Below are 19,336 nucleotides of genomic sequence, written 5' to 3' on the forward strand. Positions count from 1 at the left end.
GGCTGCCCGAGTAGATGGCTAGACTTCTATTAATGTTACCAAGCCTTTTAATCTCCTTGGCACAGTGTTTAACAGCCACAGTCTCCGCCAGTGGCATATTGCCCAAGTATGAGAAAAAGCTTCTAGCAGTCATGCTGGGGCAGACTTGTAATTTTCTTGTCTTGCAGTTTGCAATACTTAACTCACAATATCCTCATAGAAATTTAATTAGAGAGGGGTTGGTGGCCACAACTGCTAAGGTGTTGGCACGACGCTCTTCACTGTAAGGTAAAGGTCATGGGTTCGAATCCGACGGCTCTGATTCTGAATCCGATATACTTACTTTTTTTTCAAAAAACACCCGCACCCCAAGAGTTGATATGCATGAAAAAATAATAGTACTAATAAGAGGCAAAGCACTAGACTTTCAAAATTATTGTTATTGGTAAATAAATAATTTTTTATGTGTATCGTTTGTTTCCTATACAGTATGTTAAAAGTAAACTTTCAGAAATGTAAATAATTTTTAAAAAATTGAAAGGGATAACTTTATAACCTATATGGTAGACATGACCACTCGAAGGTTAAGCGGTTCAGTAAACACAAACGTTTAGAAGTAGCAGATAAAAATAGTTATATTATATTATAAAATATTTAAATATTTATATATTTAAATATTTATATTATAAAATATTATTTCAATACATAACAGGGTACAATTAAATAAAACTCCGTTTTAGAAAAAGGGTACAGGGCTTTCTGCCCATTTTATATCCACGATATTTATTTAACTATTTACAATGTAATATTAATATCTATGTTCACTTTAATGCAAAAAAATGTTCAATATGTACAAAATGAATACATTTAGTTTCGAAACAGACCTAGCAGGAAAAAATATTTACAATTTTTTCTTTATTTCTTCACATATAAAAATTGACTATGCTATTGATTAAGCATCTTCCTCTCTTAATTTGTACACTTTCATATAAATTAATTGTTCTAAATAAAAATTTTAGAGGTGATTTGGCTCATTTCAATAAAAATTTATATATAAAAATATTGCTATTTAAATTTCAATGTTTGTCCAATTAGCATAAATTATAAAAAGAAATTAATTACATCGTAGAATTTACATTCTGATAAATAAAAACAAAAAAGTAGGCGTGAACAAATATCAGTTTATACAATATTTTGTGATGATAAAAATACAATACCAAGTAAAACAAACTACATTAAATAAGTTTATAAAATTCAAAATATTATTTCTCACGGCTTTTTATATATACAATCATATATACAATTATTGTTTATCAATATGGACCTCCTATTTTTAAGTATTGCACTTGGATTGATTTTTTTTTTTTTTTTTTTTTTTGATTATAAAAAACATGCATATAAAAATAAAATGTCTTTTCAGCGGTTATTCCTTGGTAGATGTAGAAGGCGACTGAGTTTGTACTGTATTTGTAGAATCTTGTTGAACAATATTGGCAGTTATAACTGGTCTAACACCACTAGGATTAATGATACGAGCGAACACCTGCTGCCTGCCTAAAATTCAAATATGACAATTAGTAATTGGAACTGGAAAATAAACTTTATTCTGGAACTTCTGGAGATTCAAGCGGGATAAGGCAGTACAAAGATGTATGTTTACAAAAATATATATAAAATTGTATGTGGGAATATATCGGCCAACAAAAAACATACATGTAAAATTAAAATACTCTACTATGGAAAATAAACTGAAAAGGTTAAGAAAATAAACTAAAATGGGTAATAAAAAAAACAAAGAGTATTTTAAAAGTGCTAATAAGGGGGGGGGGGGCAGCTGGCACAACAGAACTGATGTAAGATGGAAAAGCAGCATCGGGAAATCTGGGAGATATTGAAATTCCAGTTCGGAACTGATGGAAGATGGAAAAGCACCATCAAGAAAGCTGGGAAATATGAGGCTTTCAGGACAGCACTGATTAAAAATTAAAAAGCAGCATAAAAAAATCTGGGAGATACGAGGCTTCCTTGATAGAACTTTTAAAAATACCTTGTGTTTGCGAAGGTTTTCCTTGTGCAATAGGAATGACTTTTAGACCCTGTAGGGTTTTTAAAGCACCAGGTGGTATCAATATCTGTTGAGAACCCTGCTGAAGGACTGCAACTGTGCCCTGCTGAGATCCGCCAACAAGCAGCGTTTGGTTTCCAGAGTTTCCGAGGATGACATTCTGTAAAACAGCCTTTTGATTATTTCCCCTGGTATGAACTCTTAGAAATGCAAGAACAGCTACCTGTCCCTGGACTGTCGTGGCGTTTTGAGGTTTGCTGGCGAGAAGGACCTGCTTCCCGGTTATTTGGGCAAGGTTCAACCCAGGTATTCGGACACCTTGCCCCGACGCCAATTTTGCAACTGTACTCGAATCGCCAAGCGACGAAACAGCAACTACTCCTGTATTTCCTCCTGTCGAAGCCACAACCTAGACACGGATTATTTTAATTTTATATAAAATTAAAAGTGAATTCAATAAACAAACCTGTGCCATACTGGTCTGCACTACCCTGCTTTGAGGAAGTGAAACAACGTACTGTGATGATAACCCCGCGCGGCTGACTGTTGGAAGTTTCACACCAGCTAAATAATCACAGAATTTTTTATTATTTATTACCAAAATGCTATTTAAAAGAAAAATTGAATGCAATCTCATATGCCAAAATCGCCCCTACTCTGGACATGTATTTATTTATTTTCTTCTATAAGCATTTTACCTATAAACTATTTATATTTTTAATTTATATTATTTATAAAAGTTTAATCGATTACTATATCTTGCAGTAAGAAATTAATTTTAGAATTGATATGTTAATTGATCAATAATTTATTAGAGTATTTTATGACTAAACAAGTAAAGATTCTATCATTTCACAGGCATGTATGACCCTGATGAGGACTGTTGTCATGGGAACAAAACCCATAGTTATTATTTATCGTATCACAAACATAACATCGGTTGTTTCTGATCATTTAGATCTCCAGTTTGTTGTCAGACGTGTTTAGGCTTCTCTCAATCTTCAGTAGTGGGTGTGGCAGAAGCAGTTAATAGAGGTTAGATGGCAAGAAGTCCAAATGCACCTGACAGACCAAAACAGCGAGGATATACCGATCAAAATGATCCGTTCTTCACCTCTCAGAGTTATGTGAAGTAACTTATAATAATACAGAATGAAATTTAACAAAAAACAATTCATCAAAAACAAAATGATTTGTATTACTGACAAGGGGAGGCCACAGATGAGGGAACACCGATTTCAATTAAACTTTCCAACTTTTACTGTTTTTATCATGTTATTCTTAATAATACTTATACTCAATTAATTATACATAATTTTAGTGGCATATTGAGGAGAAGGTTGAAATCCTGCCTGTGGCACAAATTTTTCGTTTTGAAAAAAATTCTTTACAATTAATTGAATATATATCAATTAAACTTTGTTTGGTAATGCTAGGTCAAAAAATATTACAATGTGGCTGAGATTTCTTGCCAATGGACCGTAGGAATCAAAAAGTATATATTTTAGGTATTTTTTTTTTTAAACTTGGTTATCTGCCTTTTGTATTTTTTACCGTATTTTTTACCCAGCATTAGAGAATAATATGCAGACTGGAATTAACAAGATTAGATTAGATACATAAAAAATAATAAAAATGAAATGTTATATATAAATATGATATAACAATAAAGTAGGTCATTTTTTTAAATTTATTTATAAGTTTGAATTTGTTTTAAGCACCCCCTTCTTTCAAACCCTTAGATATGTTTTTTTTTACATATTTTTGACCCTGGTACAAGACAGGGGCAATTATTTCCTCTGATGTCCAGTTTCACTTTAAAAAAATTTATTACTCTTATGAAATTTATCCAAAGCCCATGAGCCTATATCAACAACTTTGAAGAAAAAATTTTCCCTGAAATTTGTATTTGAGGGTATTTTGTGGTGCAAAATAGAAATATGAACTTAGTTTCTTTCTAAAATAATCTTTTAACCTTATTTGTACATAGATAACAAAATAATAATGCATTGTATTTATATTTTTATATATCTGGTGTTTAAAAATAGTTTTTAAGTATTAAAAAAAAAGTTGATATTTATGTTTGGCAACCTGAAAAGCCCTTGGTACAAAATTTGGGGGAAATAAAAATATCAATAATTTCTATCAAATTCTTCTGATTTTTTCGAAAATCACAAAAACGGTGATGAATTCAAAATTACTCCAATAATTTGTGGAAAACTTTGGGGTTTAGGACCCTATAACTTACTGGTTGGTAAACTGCACCCACATGCCCACTAACTCATCAACATCATACACACCCTAGGGTTACCGCCCAAGAGAACCTATCCCAATGTGTGATGTGAGAATATCAATCCAATGTGTGAGAAGAATATAAGAAGGTTAGTTGTGTAATATGTGTAAAGTTTGTGGTGAGAGTGAATGTGTGAAGTGAGAGGGTCGATGGGGTACTCAATATTCCACCATCGACCCTCAATTAGGTTAGTTGTATAATATGTGTAAACAGTGATGGAATAATATTGAGTAATCCACCACCCTAATTGAATGAGTGGTATGTAAAAAAGAGTAAATATATAAGAATGAATACATGTGGGTTCGGAACTGCATTCGTTGGGTGCTGAATTGGCCTAGCTGTTGGTAGCACACCCCCCACATAACCTGTTTGCATGTATGTACGTAATGTTCAGATTTGAGCCTATACAAATCCAAACCTCATTTAATTCAATCATACATTTTCTTATTCTACATTTTTAAAAAAATAATTGGTCAATATAATAACCATGAAAGACATGCATACAAAAAAGGCAGTTTTTCCCCTTTTTGAACATGTACCTCTTTTTTTCTCTCTTGGCTCCTAGGGGCCAATAGCAAGAATACTTGGTATTAGTCTAATATTTTTTGACCTACCTTCCTAGATTGGTGATCCCACATTTGTAACCTCCCCTTGTGAGTAAAATTCACAAATCTGTAAAGTAAACTATTGATCGGGGAGAATTTTGTAAAATAAAATAGTACTTGTCAGGTTATGTGTTAACAGGCAAATGCGAAAAAGATTTAAATGCGTTCAAACAAAACGTGAAAAGTTGCAACTGCCGATAGAAAAAAAAGGATGCTTCGGTTATAAATCAGACAGAAGTGGCATGCAAGACGATACCTTGAGTGACAGTTTGTTGTTTGTTGTGCTGTGCTAACAGGCTTTCCATTGTGAGTACCGGTGTTTGGACACTAGTCACCACTTTTGCCATAACCGGGGTAACCGTGGACTGGTTCTGAGGCTTAATCAGGCTTGTACCGCCAACTGTTGAAACAGGTTGGCCGCTGACTGCAATCCAATCAATTTTTGGGGCTATTTGTGATTTATTTATTTATTTATTTTAGTTTAGTGTTCAATATGGACTTTTCAAGCACCGATGTTTTAAGAGAGAAAAAACAAGAAGGAACGAATTTGATGCAATATGAAAATTTTTACCATGCGCTACAACTCTCGGATGGGTGAGCAGGCTGGTGGTTGCGGAGGTCCTCTGCTGCTGTTGTAGCTGTTGAAGTTGGGCCAGAGTTAATTGCTGTGGTTGAGACTGCTGTAAAAAAAAATTATTTACATTTTCATGTCCAGATTGTTTACACAGGTTCAATGAAAACATAATTAATAGAAATGTATGGTTTTCTTATTTTATTGTATAAATTAGTAGGTTTTATTAATAAAGTTTTAAAAACTTTTATTCTAATTTAGCATTTGCTAATTAATTGACTATTTTTGATGCCCCTACAAAAAAATATATTACTTTTTTATTAATAAAAGAATAATTGACTCGATGGAGGAATATTGAGTACTCCATTTACCAAATAGAATGAATGCAATGTATATAGGGGTGAATGTATTTATTTGTGTGAATTCACTCAGAGTTGAAATGATCGACCTGTTGGATGCCCCCTAAAAAAAGTATGATCAAATTTGTCTAACTTTGCCTAGGGTCAAAGATTGACAAAATCCATGAAGCATTTAAACATTGCCTTCCAATGAAAAAAAGAAATTTACAAGAAAAACACCAACCTTCTGTGATTGAGTGATGACCTGAACTGATTTCTGATCCGACTGTTTCACCATGATGATCTGCTGCTGTTGCTGTTGTTGCTGTTGCTGCTGCTGTTGTTTCAGCAGGATCATCTGTTGCAGCTGCTGCTGCGTTATTTGAGTCGTTGTACCCTCCCCGTCTCCCGAGCCCGACTGTTTCACAAGTATCATCTGCTGAACCGGCTGCTTAACTCCATCGCTTGTCGTCACAGTCGCCCCTTGCTGTTTAACCACGATCATCTGCTGCTGCGGCTTGTTCGACTTCTGCTGTTCAACAACCATTTGCTGCTGTTTAGCAATTATAAGCTGCTGCAACTGTTGTTGCTAATTGAAAACAAAAAAAGAAAAAAAATACAAAAAAGCCAAATAAAAAAGGGCCAAATTATAATGAAAACCTTGTCTGGAAAATAGAAAATAAATCTAAAAATTACCTGTATTGTAGCAGTGTTGTTTCCTTGCTGTTCCATTTGTTGCTTGTTAAGCAGTTGTTGGAGTTGTTTCTGTTGTTTTAAGGTGAGCTGCTGCGAGTCCATGACAATCTGTTGCTGATTTATGACTATCATTTGTTGGCCTGAATTACCCTGCTCGCCCGGGGCCTGTTTCATGACTATAAGCTGTTGCTGACCAGGTCCTGCAGGCTTCTTCAATTGACCCTTCTGTATTATTTTCTGATCAGAAATGATTGGCTGTTTCAGCTGTATTACATGCTGCTGTTGGTTCACTTGTGGAACTCGCTGAACTGTTCTCACTATTAAAATAATATAATAATATGGAGATTCTTGAAAATTGTAATAAGATTTTAAAAAAAAGCTTACCAGTACTTCCACCAGCTTGTGATGAGATGACTTTAACAATTGACTTTCCTGCTTGCTTTGCAACTTGATCAGCAGAAATTGTCACAGCTTGAGGCTGTACTTTTTTAATCTAAACCATAAAAATGTATTTAATACCCAAACTGCATGAAGTTATACGTAAAAATTATATTCAATTTTACCACATTTTGTGTTTGAGTTCGTACTAATGAATCCTGTAGTACAGTCCTCGTAGGTAGAATGGAGCTAACACTTGTTTTTTGAAGTTCTGCGGGTCTTTTGATAGCCGATATGCCCAGCTGGTTTTGCTGCAGCCTAATTACTTGTTGCTGAGCAGTTGTAGCAGTTTCCTGCTTCTGAGGTCTCGCTTTGCCAAGGAGTGATTTGACCCCTTCAGCAATAACTTTTTTCGTAACGGAAGGTACAGTGACAGTCTTTGGTATATTTTTAGGCTTAGCCTGTACAACAAGTGGGGTTGAATTTTCCTGAGTGGATGTACTTGTTATAGTGATTATGCTAGGATCCTTTATAATAATTGTATTATCCTGAAATATATATATTTTTTTTTATTCAATACATGCCTGATATAAAATTAACCTCATACTTACAGATGATGTATCAGGTACTTCAATTTTCGTTATTGTTTCTTTCTTTGGTTTTTGCGGCTTCCTAGGTGCCTTAGGCTTCACAGTTTTCACATCAGCCCCTAGGGCATGAAGCCTCTCTGCAAAAGATACCATTGGTATTTCTTTTGGCATTTGGAAGGGTTTAATATATAATTTACCAAATTCTTCGGCACTTCGTCCCTTGTGAAGGTTCACCCAGATTTTTCTCTTTGCGTCGTATTTGACCGACGGATCGGGCTCCCCATGCAACTTGTCCAGAGTGCCGCTCACGACTGAGCTCAACATTCCTTCAGGAGCAGTCTCTGATAAATACTGTGAGTCTTTCAGCAGCGTAACAATATCAGCTCGTGTGCCTTGACCATTAGGCAGTCTCGATACTGCATCCCGTACTGTTAAAAGTTAAAAATGAGAAAAAACTCATTGGATTGGTTAGGTACTGTGCATATAAAAAAATACCTAGTTCAAGAATTGTAACAAATTTAGGCCTGTTTTCAACCAACAAAGTATGCCCCCTGGCCTTACTCAAATTGCCAGTTTGTATCGACCTGACTGGTCCAACAACTGTTTCAGTTCCACCAACACAATATGTAAAAGCTCTATACGGTGTCTCGTATCTTTGTTTTTCCTACAGTTAAGAAATAAATTAGTGATGGAAAATTTTAAAATTATGTTTTGACGTACCTGTTGCCGAAAGACTTCTCGGTCTCTAGGAGGAGTCGGTTGAACAGCAGGACCACGTGGTGCATGCGTGATCGCTTCAGTACCATCCTTGACAACCACAGGAATAATCGTGTTCGGAATACCACGGTCAGCGCCTCTTTCGAGCCAAAGGGTGCACAATGGGACCAGTCTGTGGTCCGAATCTCTTCCAGCACCAATCCACTGGTACGCACAGACCGTCGACTTCCACTCCATATATGGAACATAGTCTTCAGGTACAATTTCTAAAAGGAATAATTTCACATTTATCCCATGACTTAATTTTTAAGAAATAGATTCACTTGCCAGGAAGGTCGCCGGCCAGAAATTGGACAGCTGAATGAATCTGATTTTCAATCTGTGGTGTATACCAATGATTTATTGGACCTATAGGACTACTCGCCCAAGCCTTGATTCGAGCTTCTAGTTCTTTCATTTCTATCCTATGATCTGTTGTTGAAGTTAAAATATCTCGAATCAGAGAAAAGAAGCAAGCATGCGTCTCTTGCATCAATTCTGGATGAGGCCTAGCAAAAAAATGTCATTTTAAATCAAAAGAAAAAAAATGTTATGGAATGTATTGAGTTACTTTAATAAATATCTTTAAAGCATGTGGAATTATTAGTTTCAAATTTAAACCCTTGTTTTTTTTTTTTTTCAAATATTATTTACAACATTATTATTTACATTTACAACATTATCAAATATTCTTGTTTAAAATAAATTCTTGTTTCTTCTGAAATATACAGCAAAATAATTCTTGATTAGCTTGAATCATATTATTCCATCTTCAATTAATTGTGAATAGAAATAACGAGCATCACATTGTTTGATCTTCAACTTGACAGACTTTTAAGCATGCAATTTACATAATCATAACTTACTTCATATCGTCAAGGGACAAAGGAGATGATTCGTCAAAATCTACTGGCAGATCCATCATATCAATCCCATCGAGATCGGACAGAGTGGCAGGGGTCAACACTCTAGAACTGGTCCCAGGCAGTTTCAAAGGTGTCATGGAGAATATCGGTGGAGCGTCAGTCATCGGCGTTTCTACTTTTATACTCGCCACTGGTGGTTCGATGGGTTCCACTTTAATCTTTTTGACAACGGCAGGTACTTCGACTGGTTCTTGTTTTATCTTTTTGGCAATGTTTTCAACAGGTTCTGGTTTTGGTTTCTTTGGGACGCTCTCGGTCGAACTAGTCCTCGCTTTCCTCGGTTCAGGATCTGGAGGTTTTTTATGGGTTGGCGTGTGGGTCGGTGTGTCGGGGGGTTCTACTTTAACCCTTTTCGCCATAGTACTGGCTTTAGGAGTTTTGGGAGATGTACTGAAACAAAATCTCCTTTTTATGACATTCTTCACTTATACATTTCAAGGCCCGTTTTTTGTTTAAAAAATCTTGAACACTTGACAAAACTAAACGATATTAATTAAATACTCACATTTGATTATTGGAATTTGGTGTATTTCGCATAACAACTGGTAGCGGTGGAAGATCATTTACGCCTTCGATGTCAACCTTATCAATTTCAATATCTTCTTCCGGCTCACATTTCATATTGAGTAGAGTTGACATGTCATCCATATCACTCCCTTCCTCCTGATCTCCATCAACCTTAAATATATTTTATATATGACATTTGTTTATTAAACAAATTAAAACAGAATAGATTATTTACCACAGGACTAGATATTGAAGCAGTTCTCGCCACTTTCATTCTAACCTTTTTTGGTATATTTGGTTTACTATTTGTTACTTTTTTAAGGAACTTGCACCTCATTGCTATATCTTGCAAAGATATACCTTTCACAATAAGATCCGGATGATCCTAAAACATTATCCACATTAAAATTATCAGGAATGAAACATTATTTGTTATAATTTACTTCTCGTGCTGCTCTTCTTTTCGAATGTAATGCTATCATTTGGGAATAAGTGTGTTCATTGACAGCGTAAGGATTGCTTTGTGGTACTTTCCCTTGGTCCCATGGAGTAGGGCCAGAGCAGAGCGTACCGAGTACAGGTGGTATCCCATCGTTCAACAACTCCGGAATGTTGCCAGACCTCCGGCTCTTTTTATTCAAATTCAACGTTGGTCCTTCTGGGAAACTTTCATCCTCTGAACTCTGGCTCGACTCGCCCACTTCTTCCCTGATCAGGGCCAACTCTTGGAAATACCTGTTTTTGACATTCTGCGAATGGGACATCCTTGCCCTTTTAGCTGGCAATGGGCAAATTTTGGGTTTTTCACCGTTAACAACTGACTCGACTAGACGCTGACGGGATGCCAAAACTGATTTCACGAGTTCGAATATCCGCCACCGCTCCAACCGCCTGGAAATAGTATTAAAAATTATATGTAAAGACTGTCGACAATTCATATCACATATTACTGACTTGTAATCTTTAAACTGGGCCTTCCGCAGCAAAGACCTCATCCTGCTCATATCAGGACGATAATGAGCAGCTCTAAGATGGTTATAAAAATCCGTTAAAGGATTGCCAAATCTAATGTTCTCCCTTGCAAATAGCATTCGTAAAGTGGCATCCTTCTCTTCAGAATCCTTTTCAGGAAAAGTGGGTAAAAAATTCTGTACAAGACAAACAATTTTTAAATAAATATTATTTTATTTGGTAAACTTATTCAATTAACTACTATGGCAAATGTTTCTAATCCTTATTTTATATGCGTAAGCATTTATTTATGTATAATAATTGCTAATAAAATAATTTTGTCATTTGGTTATTTCAGGTCATTTTTTATCTGCACTAAGTTAGTTACTTCGTAAGTTACTTTCGGACTGTGGTAGCAAAGTGATTAGAGCATCAGACACTCAGCTTGTAGACCATATAATGTTGTGGATTCAATTCCCACCTTCCCACTTGGAATTTTTGACCCATCCCCCACCAAAAAAGTCATCAAAATACAACTGAGACTTGGCTAATATGGTAAAAAAAAAGTTAGATACTTCAGCAAGAAGCCTCGGGCAGACCAAAGTTATTGGATAATACCCAATTACACGTTCGCCGCCCAGCAGACCTTATGAGAAAATTTCATAATATTTTTTTAAAACAAAAATACGTAAGTTTTCTATTTTCACACTCAAATGGACAAATTTCAAGCTATTCAAATGGACTACTAGAGCAGGATCAATTATCCGTATTCTCCTATGAATAATTAATCTTTGTGGAACATCAAATATTGTATGGTAGTCTATTCTACAAATAGTCGAAATATGTTATAAATAAAATGAAAACAGTTTTACATACAGTCCTTATATTTAAAGATGGTCTCCTTCTTGACTTAATCATTGATACCTGAGGAGAGATAAATTGATTGGTAAGAAGTAAATTGTCTTTTTCACAATAGGAATTTACCAGAGAAGTTTCGGCCTAATATAGACCACCTCCGGTGATTTTTTTTTTTTTCTTTTTTAAATAAAGTGGTTTAACCATTTGTATTGGAACTGGAATGTAACCAATGTATTTCTTTTTAGCGAATTTAACTTTGGAATTCCAAATAGCCCATTCTTTGCAAACTACTCACCATATCCGTAGTCATCTAGATATGCACTTTTAAACCTAAACTATGTAACAAAAGGTCAAACCACTTTATTTTTTAAAAACTTCATTAAAGATAGTCTATTTTAGACCGAAACGCCTATTGTGAAAAAGACACTTTATTTCCTACCAATCGACTTATTATGGAGTTCCACAAAATTAGGATAGACTCAATCAGAAATTTTGAGTAGAAATAGATATAACAAAGGTACATGAACTATGATTTTGTAATAAATTGAAGCCTAGATGGTCAGAACATACATACAAAAAAAAACTTCGATATGATTTCACTGCTTTCACACACAATTTTAAAAAAATTAAATTAACTATTTTATTCCACTTTCTCTGCTTTTTGACCGAAGCATACGTTTTCTGCAGTCTTCAAATAAAATAATGTTTTTTCCTATCAATAGAGTTTTGCATAGCACAGAATAAGTGAAAATCTGAAGTGGCAATTTCAGGGGCAGCACATCCCAGCCCAGTCAAGTTTGAACAATGTCTGTTGCATTTGTATGGCATCTGTGGGGACGAGGGTTGTCCTAGTGGAAAACAATCCTCTTGCAATTAATAATGTTGGTTGTTTTGAGTCTAATGCTGAATGTAATCACTCCTATTGTATGAGCATACACTAGAATTAATCCGGTTTGGTTAGGCGGAAGAAGCTTACAATAAATCCTTCCAATTCCACCAAATTCAGAACACCTTCTTGAGAGTATACCGGCTTTCAAAGTTGTTAACAGTTGATTGCTATGTTTTCTTCAGAATTTTCCCCTCTAAATAAAGTTAAAAGGGCACTCTTGATCTAAATTCTTGTCAGACAATATGTAAGGACCACTGGGACAAAAATATCTGCTGTCAGAAGTGTTGAAACGATCAAAGAAAAAAAATGAACAAAGGACAGGAGCACAGAATATGTGAGAAGAAGCAGAACTTCCGGAAAAAAAAAAAAGTAGCACTTAGGAAAGGGTGAAGAAAAGTATGCAGAATTTCTTAACAGCTCTGACAAAACACAAAATTTAATATATGAATTAATCTTATGGGGACTAATATCAGTGCCCACAATCGATATGAAAGGGTTCTATTACATAGGAATTTAAAATGTATATAAATCCTATCATTTTTTGCTGTGGAATGCAACACTGTCCATTAAGAGAGGTGGTTACTATGGATGGGGGTTGCCTGTACAGAGGAGTTTCATTGTATTGTAACAACTGGCTGCTGCTATTGACAAGGTTGCAGAACTGAAGATTCATTTTCTACAATCCAGAACAAAGCCAAAGGAACCAGAAAACCCCACATTGACTTTTTTAAGTTTAATTACATACATACATGTCAGGGGTGAGAAAAAGAAAATTTAACCTATTCAGGACGGTGAGCTTAATATTGGGCTGTATATTTTCCTAGTGACGTACTGAAAGTAAGGCGCTTAGTCTCTTCTCTTTTTGTCTAAAGTTCAAAGAAGCATTGTGCTGCTTAAAATAGTAAACAACGGTATTATATTTCCTAATTTTCCTAAAAAAATTAAAAAGTCTAGATAAATTACATCAAATTGATATCTACATTCAACAGCACATAATGGACCAAATTACATGGATGGAATATATTAAGAAAGTGTTGTCCTTGAATAAGCCGGTATCTGACTAGATGAAGATTACGACGAGGAAGTGGACAACACATCGGATCTTTATATTAAGGTAAGTCTGTGTCTTAAATGTTTCGTCTTATGTCAGCTTATCGTCTTAGGATTATCATTACCAGAATAGCTGACAACCCCCCCCCCACCAACAAGTTGACACTGTAATCAGACGAGTTGACCAGTTCCCAAATTTTGGATACACAAATATATTGTAATTTGTCACGTAATCAGACTGTACCGTCAAAGAGGAATCATCACTACCATGGTCCACAATGACCGTTTTGCCATCAATCTTGTTCAACGATGATAGATTAATCTGATTTTGGGCCTAACATTGCAAAAAGTCAGCGTGGCAAATTCGATAACTGCACGCAGTTACCTTGAGGTGCTGTCGTTGCTGTTCGGAGAAGCTGTGCCAGGTGTCGAGCGAAAGCAGCTCCTTGAAGACTTCGGCATTGTCGCAGAGGCCCTGCGGTAGGAGGAGGCTCTCGCCACCCACCCTCACCGCTTCCATCCTTGGTGAGGACGTAGAGTCCTCTGAGAACGAAGAACCCGTCTCATCCGAGTCGGAGCTGCTCCAGTTCTCCGCGGCCCAGGCCTCCATCTTATTCTTTTCCATTGATCTGCAATCATTATCACAATTAATTACATTGATAAATGTTAAGGTTATAACCATTAAGATAACGTCATTTTGTTTACCAAGGAAGGTAATGTACCCGGGTCCGATATAAATTATATCGAGGGTAAAACATTTTAAACTATTGCCCTCCTGGGGCAAATCAAGTGATATACCGGCTCGGAAAATTATCCTATAACCTAAATTATTTTAATGGAATTGCAACCGACCGGGGGGTAGGTGCGCGAAATTGTTCGGATATACATTTCACAGGGATTTTTTGTAGGAAAGAGGCGTCGATTTGCCAAGGCAGGGGACGATGAGAAAATTTGCCCACTTACCTCACATCCGAGTTGTTTCAGGTTTTGTCTAAATAAAGAACGCTGGCCGACATTGTTTTGCTACCTTCATTCAGCAAAATAAACTCTCGTTTCAAAGAAGACATAGCGGAGGGAACGGGAACCATCAAAACCTACATTTTATACAAAACAAATCAAAAGATACGTCCATGCCAGAATAGCAACATTGTTACAGCGCTCCTAACGGAATTTACAGTAACTAATACGCAAAGAGTTTCTCAAATTTTGCCGGAAAATAAATTGTACAGAATACAATTTAAATTCAGAGCCCTTCATTCATTAATTGATGAAATAATGAACACTTACAAAAAATATCAAGGCCTCTTTCTTTATATTAACTATAAATGTGTTTCTTAGTGACCTGTTGTTTCTTAATTCGTTAAAGTCGTGAGGAGCGGTCAAGAATGTTGTAGTTTAGAAAACACCTTTTTAATTTTTTTGCCGACGTTTCGACTTGCATTCCGGTCATCTTCAGCGCCTGGATAAATTACAAAACATAAGTCTATTGGAAAAAATACAATTTAAGGTGTAAATATAAATTTTGAACCGAGTATTTCATATTCCCATAAAGCGTCATGCTATTCTTATGGTCTCATATTGGTTTTGTGTGAAAGTGTTGTGAAACGTGAATTATTATTCTGCTGTTTTTATATGATTGGATGAGAGTTGGGAGACACGGTAAATATGGGAAATTTTGTTTTATCATAGGCAGTTTTATTTAACTCAAAGGAAGTCGAGAATGGGGATTTTCTGGATTGGATTTGTGATTCGGCATTCAGTATTGGAAAGGAAGTTAATTATTAAGGACGATAAGGAAGGAAAGGAAAATATAAAATAAAGGTTTAATAATTTATTTGCTTTCTGATGTTGGCATAGCTACATGTAATGTAGGCTGAGTTTGCATGTTCTGTAATTAATGCTGTGTGTGTCTGTGTTAATATAAACCATTTCTAGAAAGTTGTGTTTGTTTTTTTCCGTGTTAAAATAGCTTTTAAAAACCATAAAACAGTATGTACACTTTTTTCCAAAGTTAAACACCTTACACCAACAGCCTTCAGATTTCAACAAAATTCAAATTCTACACTAAACAATTTTTTTCGATACATTTTTAAAAATAAATAAATAAAATAAAAACTACTTTTTATGAAAGTGTGTTTTTGGGGGTGTCTACGTCTATGGAATAAAGCGGATCAAGATGCAAAATAAATTTTACCAGCAACCTACAGAATAATATAACAACAGTAATATTATCAATATATGATAAAATAGATTTTTATAATAATATAATAAATAATAATAGAAATCATCATATGTAAGGTTTCCGTTTTATTTAATTGTACGACCACGTTGCTAAAGCCAAATATTCATTTTAATGTTGTGAAATGTTCTAATAGTTTTTAATAGTTGTTAATTTTTATTTATAATTTATATTTACATTTTTATATATCAATAGTATTGTTTATGCCTCAAAATAAATAATAATCCAGCGCAGCCCTGAAGATGTCTATATGTACAATGAATTGTCCTGCATTTGGGAATTTTTCTTATTCTGACCTAATTATAATTACACATATGAAAAAAAATGGAATGAAATTGAAATTTTTTATAAGTACCAAAATTTTAGAAAATACTTTTATTTATTTTTAAATTTTATGGCCGGTAAACTACATTGGTTATCCCCAGCCCTCTCTTCCTTAGCTTTACAGTTTTCTTATCTTTATCACGTATTAATACTACTAAATTCTTTTTCTGTTTCTTCAGATGAGTTTCGATATTTTATGGTACAATGGTAATAAACTCTTTTCTTTATCCTATTGCTAACCTCTCTGTACCTCAGGGCCTCCTTAATTGTGGACAAAATAAGACAAATAACGAACACAAATACACTGAAACGAAATAAAAACGTGATAGTCTGGTTGGCATTCTCAGTAGCACAGAATACTCGATATTCCTATAAAAACTAGGGGTAATTTTGGATTAACATTTTCATTCACGCTAATAAATTACACTCACACATTCTATCACTCTACCACGGAGCACTTGGGGCAACTGGGAATAAACCCTTCCATTCATGCTAATTAATTACGGGCGGATTGTTTTTTCCGTATGATGGCTGTCTTTATATTTAAAAAATAGAAGCTCCAATTTTTTATAGGTATTTACTACGTTTATTATGTAAATACGTATTTATATCTTTTTTAATTTTGGCCAGCAATAAACATTGAATAATGGAACAAAAATACAGTTTAAATTGAATTTTGAAAAAAAATTAAATTAAGGCATGAATTAAAAAATTTAATTTTTATTGCGAAAATATTGTGTCATTTCAGTTATAATAAATGATTTATGTTTATTGAAATGCCAAACAAGATTGTTAACCAGAAAGGGAAATACCTTAAGTTTCGTTTGTATCTTTTCCGCAAGATGGCGGTTAAGATTCATACCTTAAAAACCTACTTCCCAAGCTTGACAGTTTAAAGTTAAAACGATTTTAGAAAAAAAGTATAATAGTTAAAACAATTTAGGCATGTTAGTTTAATAGTTTAAACTTTTTCGAGATATAAAAAAAGATAAGGGAGGTCAATTAAGGGTGTTTGGGAGGGGGTTCGCGCCTATTTTTCATTTCCCCGCCCTTGTGAGGTTTTCGCCCTTCTGTTTTCGTGGCTCGGCAGTCGTGTCCTAGACTTTCAATTCTAATCATCGGACAATTTACGCCCGGATAGAGAAAAACGACTCTTCGGTGAGTACAAAAAACCTGTTGATCTATATAAATCGTGGCCATCGCTCAGGTAACGGGGGCGGACTTAATACGTGCTTAGTTATTAAGTTATGTTGATAAAAATCTCACCTCTCGTGCTTCACCATTTCCAATCCGGGTTCGTTTCAAAACGGTTCGCGATTTCCCGGCCTAGCTGAGAAAAGAGAACGGCAGAACCGGCTGAACGGCTATGGCTGAATAAACAACGGCAAGACTATAAATAAAACGTTTTATTTATAAAAAAAAAATTGTTTTTTCCATATGATGGCTGTCTTTATATTTAAAAAGTAGAAGCTTCAATTTTTTTCTGTCGATATTTTTCCGCTTTATGATGGTCTTGGAAAACCCTGAGCTGCACTAATTAAAACACTAATTGCATCATGTGATTGTATTTATTACAAAAACAGCCGGGTTTACAAAAACAGTCATAGTTATATTTGAGTAATTTGTATAATTTAGCATTGATAAATTTTTGTTTACTAAATACTCTATTGAAAAAATAGGTTAAATCGTTTAACGATTCTTTTATTCAGTGGTTGTTTTGAACTGCAGGTAACCTACTTTTCATTTAAAAAAATCAGTTTTAACCGATTACATAAATTAAACATATGTCAGCATGAGTTGGACGCAAAAAAGCAGTTTAACTACAAAATTTCTACATTTGGAAGTACCAGGTCTTCTAGAAAGCCCTTTGAAGTGTAAGAAAAAATCCTTAAAAATGTTAACAATTGGCTTTACTTTCCCACGACAAGAAACTAGGTCTTTAAAAACGAAAAAATGAAAAAAAAACAACTAATTTAGTAATTCTCAAAAATAGTTAAATTCCAATTCAAGACATTAATAATTTGCAAAATATTTGTGCCTAAAGCCCATGTATGATCATCAGTCGTGCCTGAATCAAGATCAGAAGAAAAATCTGAAAGGCTATCCGAGCCATTGTAAAATTTTGTGCCTGGCGGGATTGGGAGTACCTGAACCATTTGATCGCTTCGAAATGTCTCGCTTGTTAAACTGACAGAAAAAACAAAGCACCACATCAATGCAGTTTTATCACTTGTATTCAGATTGTAGGAATAACCTGTGCATGTTTTGGCGTCCATTTTTGTTCTGTTAGCTGTGTCAGCTTATCTTGACACTCTCGCAAAATATTTGGCATTTTGCCTTTTAGGACTTTGATTCGAGACAGCAATTTGCAAAATATTTTTGAGTTTTCCTGCGTGGTCAGTTTATCTGTCAATTTGCCTGAATCCTGAACGGAAGAAAAACCTGAAAGGCTATTTGAGCTGGGTGTAAAAAAAGAAGAGTGGAATAGGATGTGGTAACATATGTAAACTTGCTTGCAGAATTTGGCGTTGGAAGAAAGACCCCAAGTTTCATGAAGGGGCCCTAGTATGGTACACTGATGGATCTAAAATAAGGTTAAAAGGGCCGAATTACACCCTAGCAAAATCCCTTGGACTTGTACCTTCTATGTTTCAAGCTGAGATTTGTGCAATTCACCTCTATTGACAGGCATTAGTAATGAAGAAAATGAAAGGTGCATAGGTGTACATAATTGAGAAACCAGAATCAGCGCATATCCTTCATGAACGTGAAACACGTTAACCTGGTTTTCTCTCACCATTCTCACTCAAAGAAAAGTTTTAAAGTTTTTTTAATCATGGGGAATTTGATCATTGTAGAACTATATAGGTCGCAGTGGAGAAAAGATCCTTACTTGATCCCCCCCTCAATAAATGTAGAGACTTTCTATTCATTGTGGTCATCTCAAAATTTATCATCAGTTGACCAGATTGACAATCGCTTGAACAAACTGTCAGTTCACAAAAGGAACTTATGTCTCAGAGCTGGGTTGAATGAATGCCATTTGTTTGATCATATATGACTGATATCTTAAATTACTTCAGTTGGTGTTTCTGAAATTGACACAAATGAAAAACTGCCTACAACCCCCCTCCCCAGTTTATCTTTTAGTTTACCTTGATCCAGATCGTAGTTATTAACTGAACATTTTTTCCATTAACTGATCTTGATGTTGTTTCTTTACTGATGCAAAATGCAAACGTAATCTAGTTGGTTCTGTCATAAATAGATATCAACTCTTTCTGAAAAATCTACTATGTAAATTATCTAAATATTGAATTA

General features: G+C 34.9%; 1 protein-coding gene and 1 long non-coding RNA gene across 8 annotated transcripts in view; one reads left to right on the plus strand and one right to left on the minus strand.

Moving 5' to 3' along the window:
* Positions 1-1,324: 1,324 nt before the first annotated feature.
* LOC106671020 (nuclear factor related to kappa-B-binding protein) lies at positions 1,325-17,378 on the minus strand. Of its 7 annotated transcripts, none has more exons than XM_014401760.2 (22): positions 17,282-17,378; positions 13,838-14,081; positions 10,659-10,852; positions 10,148-10,595; positions 9,940-10,089; positions 9,703-9,875; positions 9,138-9,587; positions 8,560-8,780; positions 8,236-8,498; positions 8,011-8,179; positions 7,713-7,943; positions 7,537-7,652; positions 7,111-7,473; positions 6,932-7,040; positions 6,548-6,864; positions 6,096-6,431; positions 5,514-5,622; positions 5,199-5,390; positions 2,511-2,608; positions 2,268-2,453; positions 2,027-2,216; positions 1,325-1,533 (listed from the first exon to the last, which is right to left on the minus strand). In XM_014401760.2, exons 1-22 carry the CDS (start codon positions 17,296-17,298, stop codon positions 1,403-1,405), a joined length of 4,707 nt encoding a protein of 1,568 aa, XP_014257246.1. In that variant the 5' UTR covers positions 17,299-17,378; the 3' UTR covers positions 1,325-1,402. The 7 variants fall into 7 exon arrangements, with proteins under 7 accessions (XP_014257246.1, XP_014257249.1, XP_014257247.1 ...); XM_014401763.2 differs by having other exon boundaries at positions 5,199-5,366; positions 6,096-6,440; positions 17,282-17,377; XM_014401761.2 differs by having other exon boundaries at positions 2,027-2,204; positions 6,096-6,440; positions 17,282-17,377.
* The window catches only part of LOC112128213, a 50,491-nt gene continuing 48,162 nt past the window's right edge, over positions 17,008-19,336 (plus strand). The window contains exon 1 of the long non-coding RNA XR_002910898.1: positions 17,008-17,173. This is a non-coding gene — a long non-coding RNA (uncharacterized LOC112128213). The remainder of the gene's footprint in view (positions 17,174-19,336) is intronic.

Source organism: Cimex lectularius, unplaced genomic scaffold (genome assembly GCF_000648675.2).
Source record: "Cimex lectularius strain Harlan isolate CLEC.00 unplaced genomic scaffold, Clec_2.1 scaffold261, whole genome shotgun sequence".
NCBI lineage: Eukaryota > Metazoa > Arthropoda > Insecta > Hemiptera > Cimicidae > Cimex > Cimex lectularius.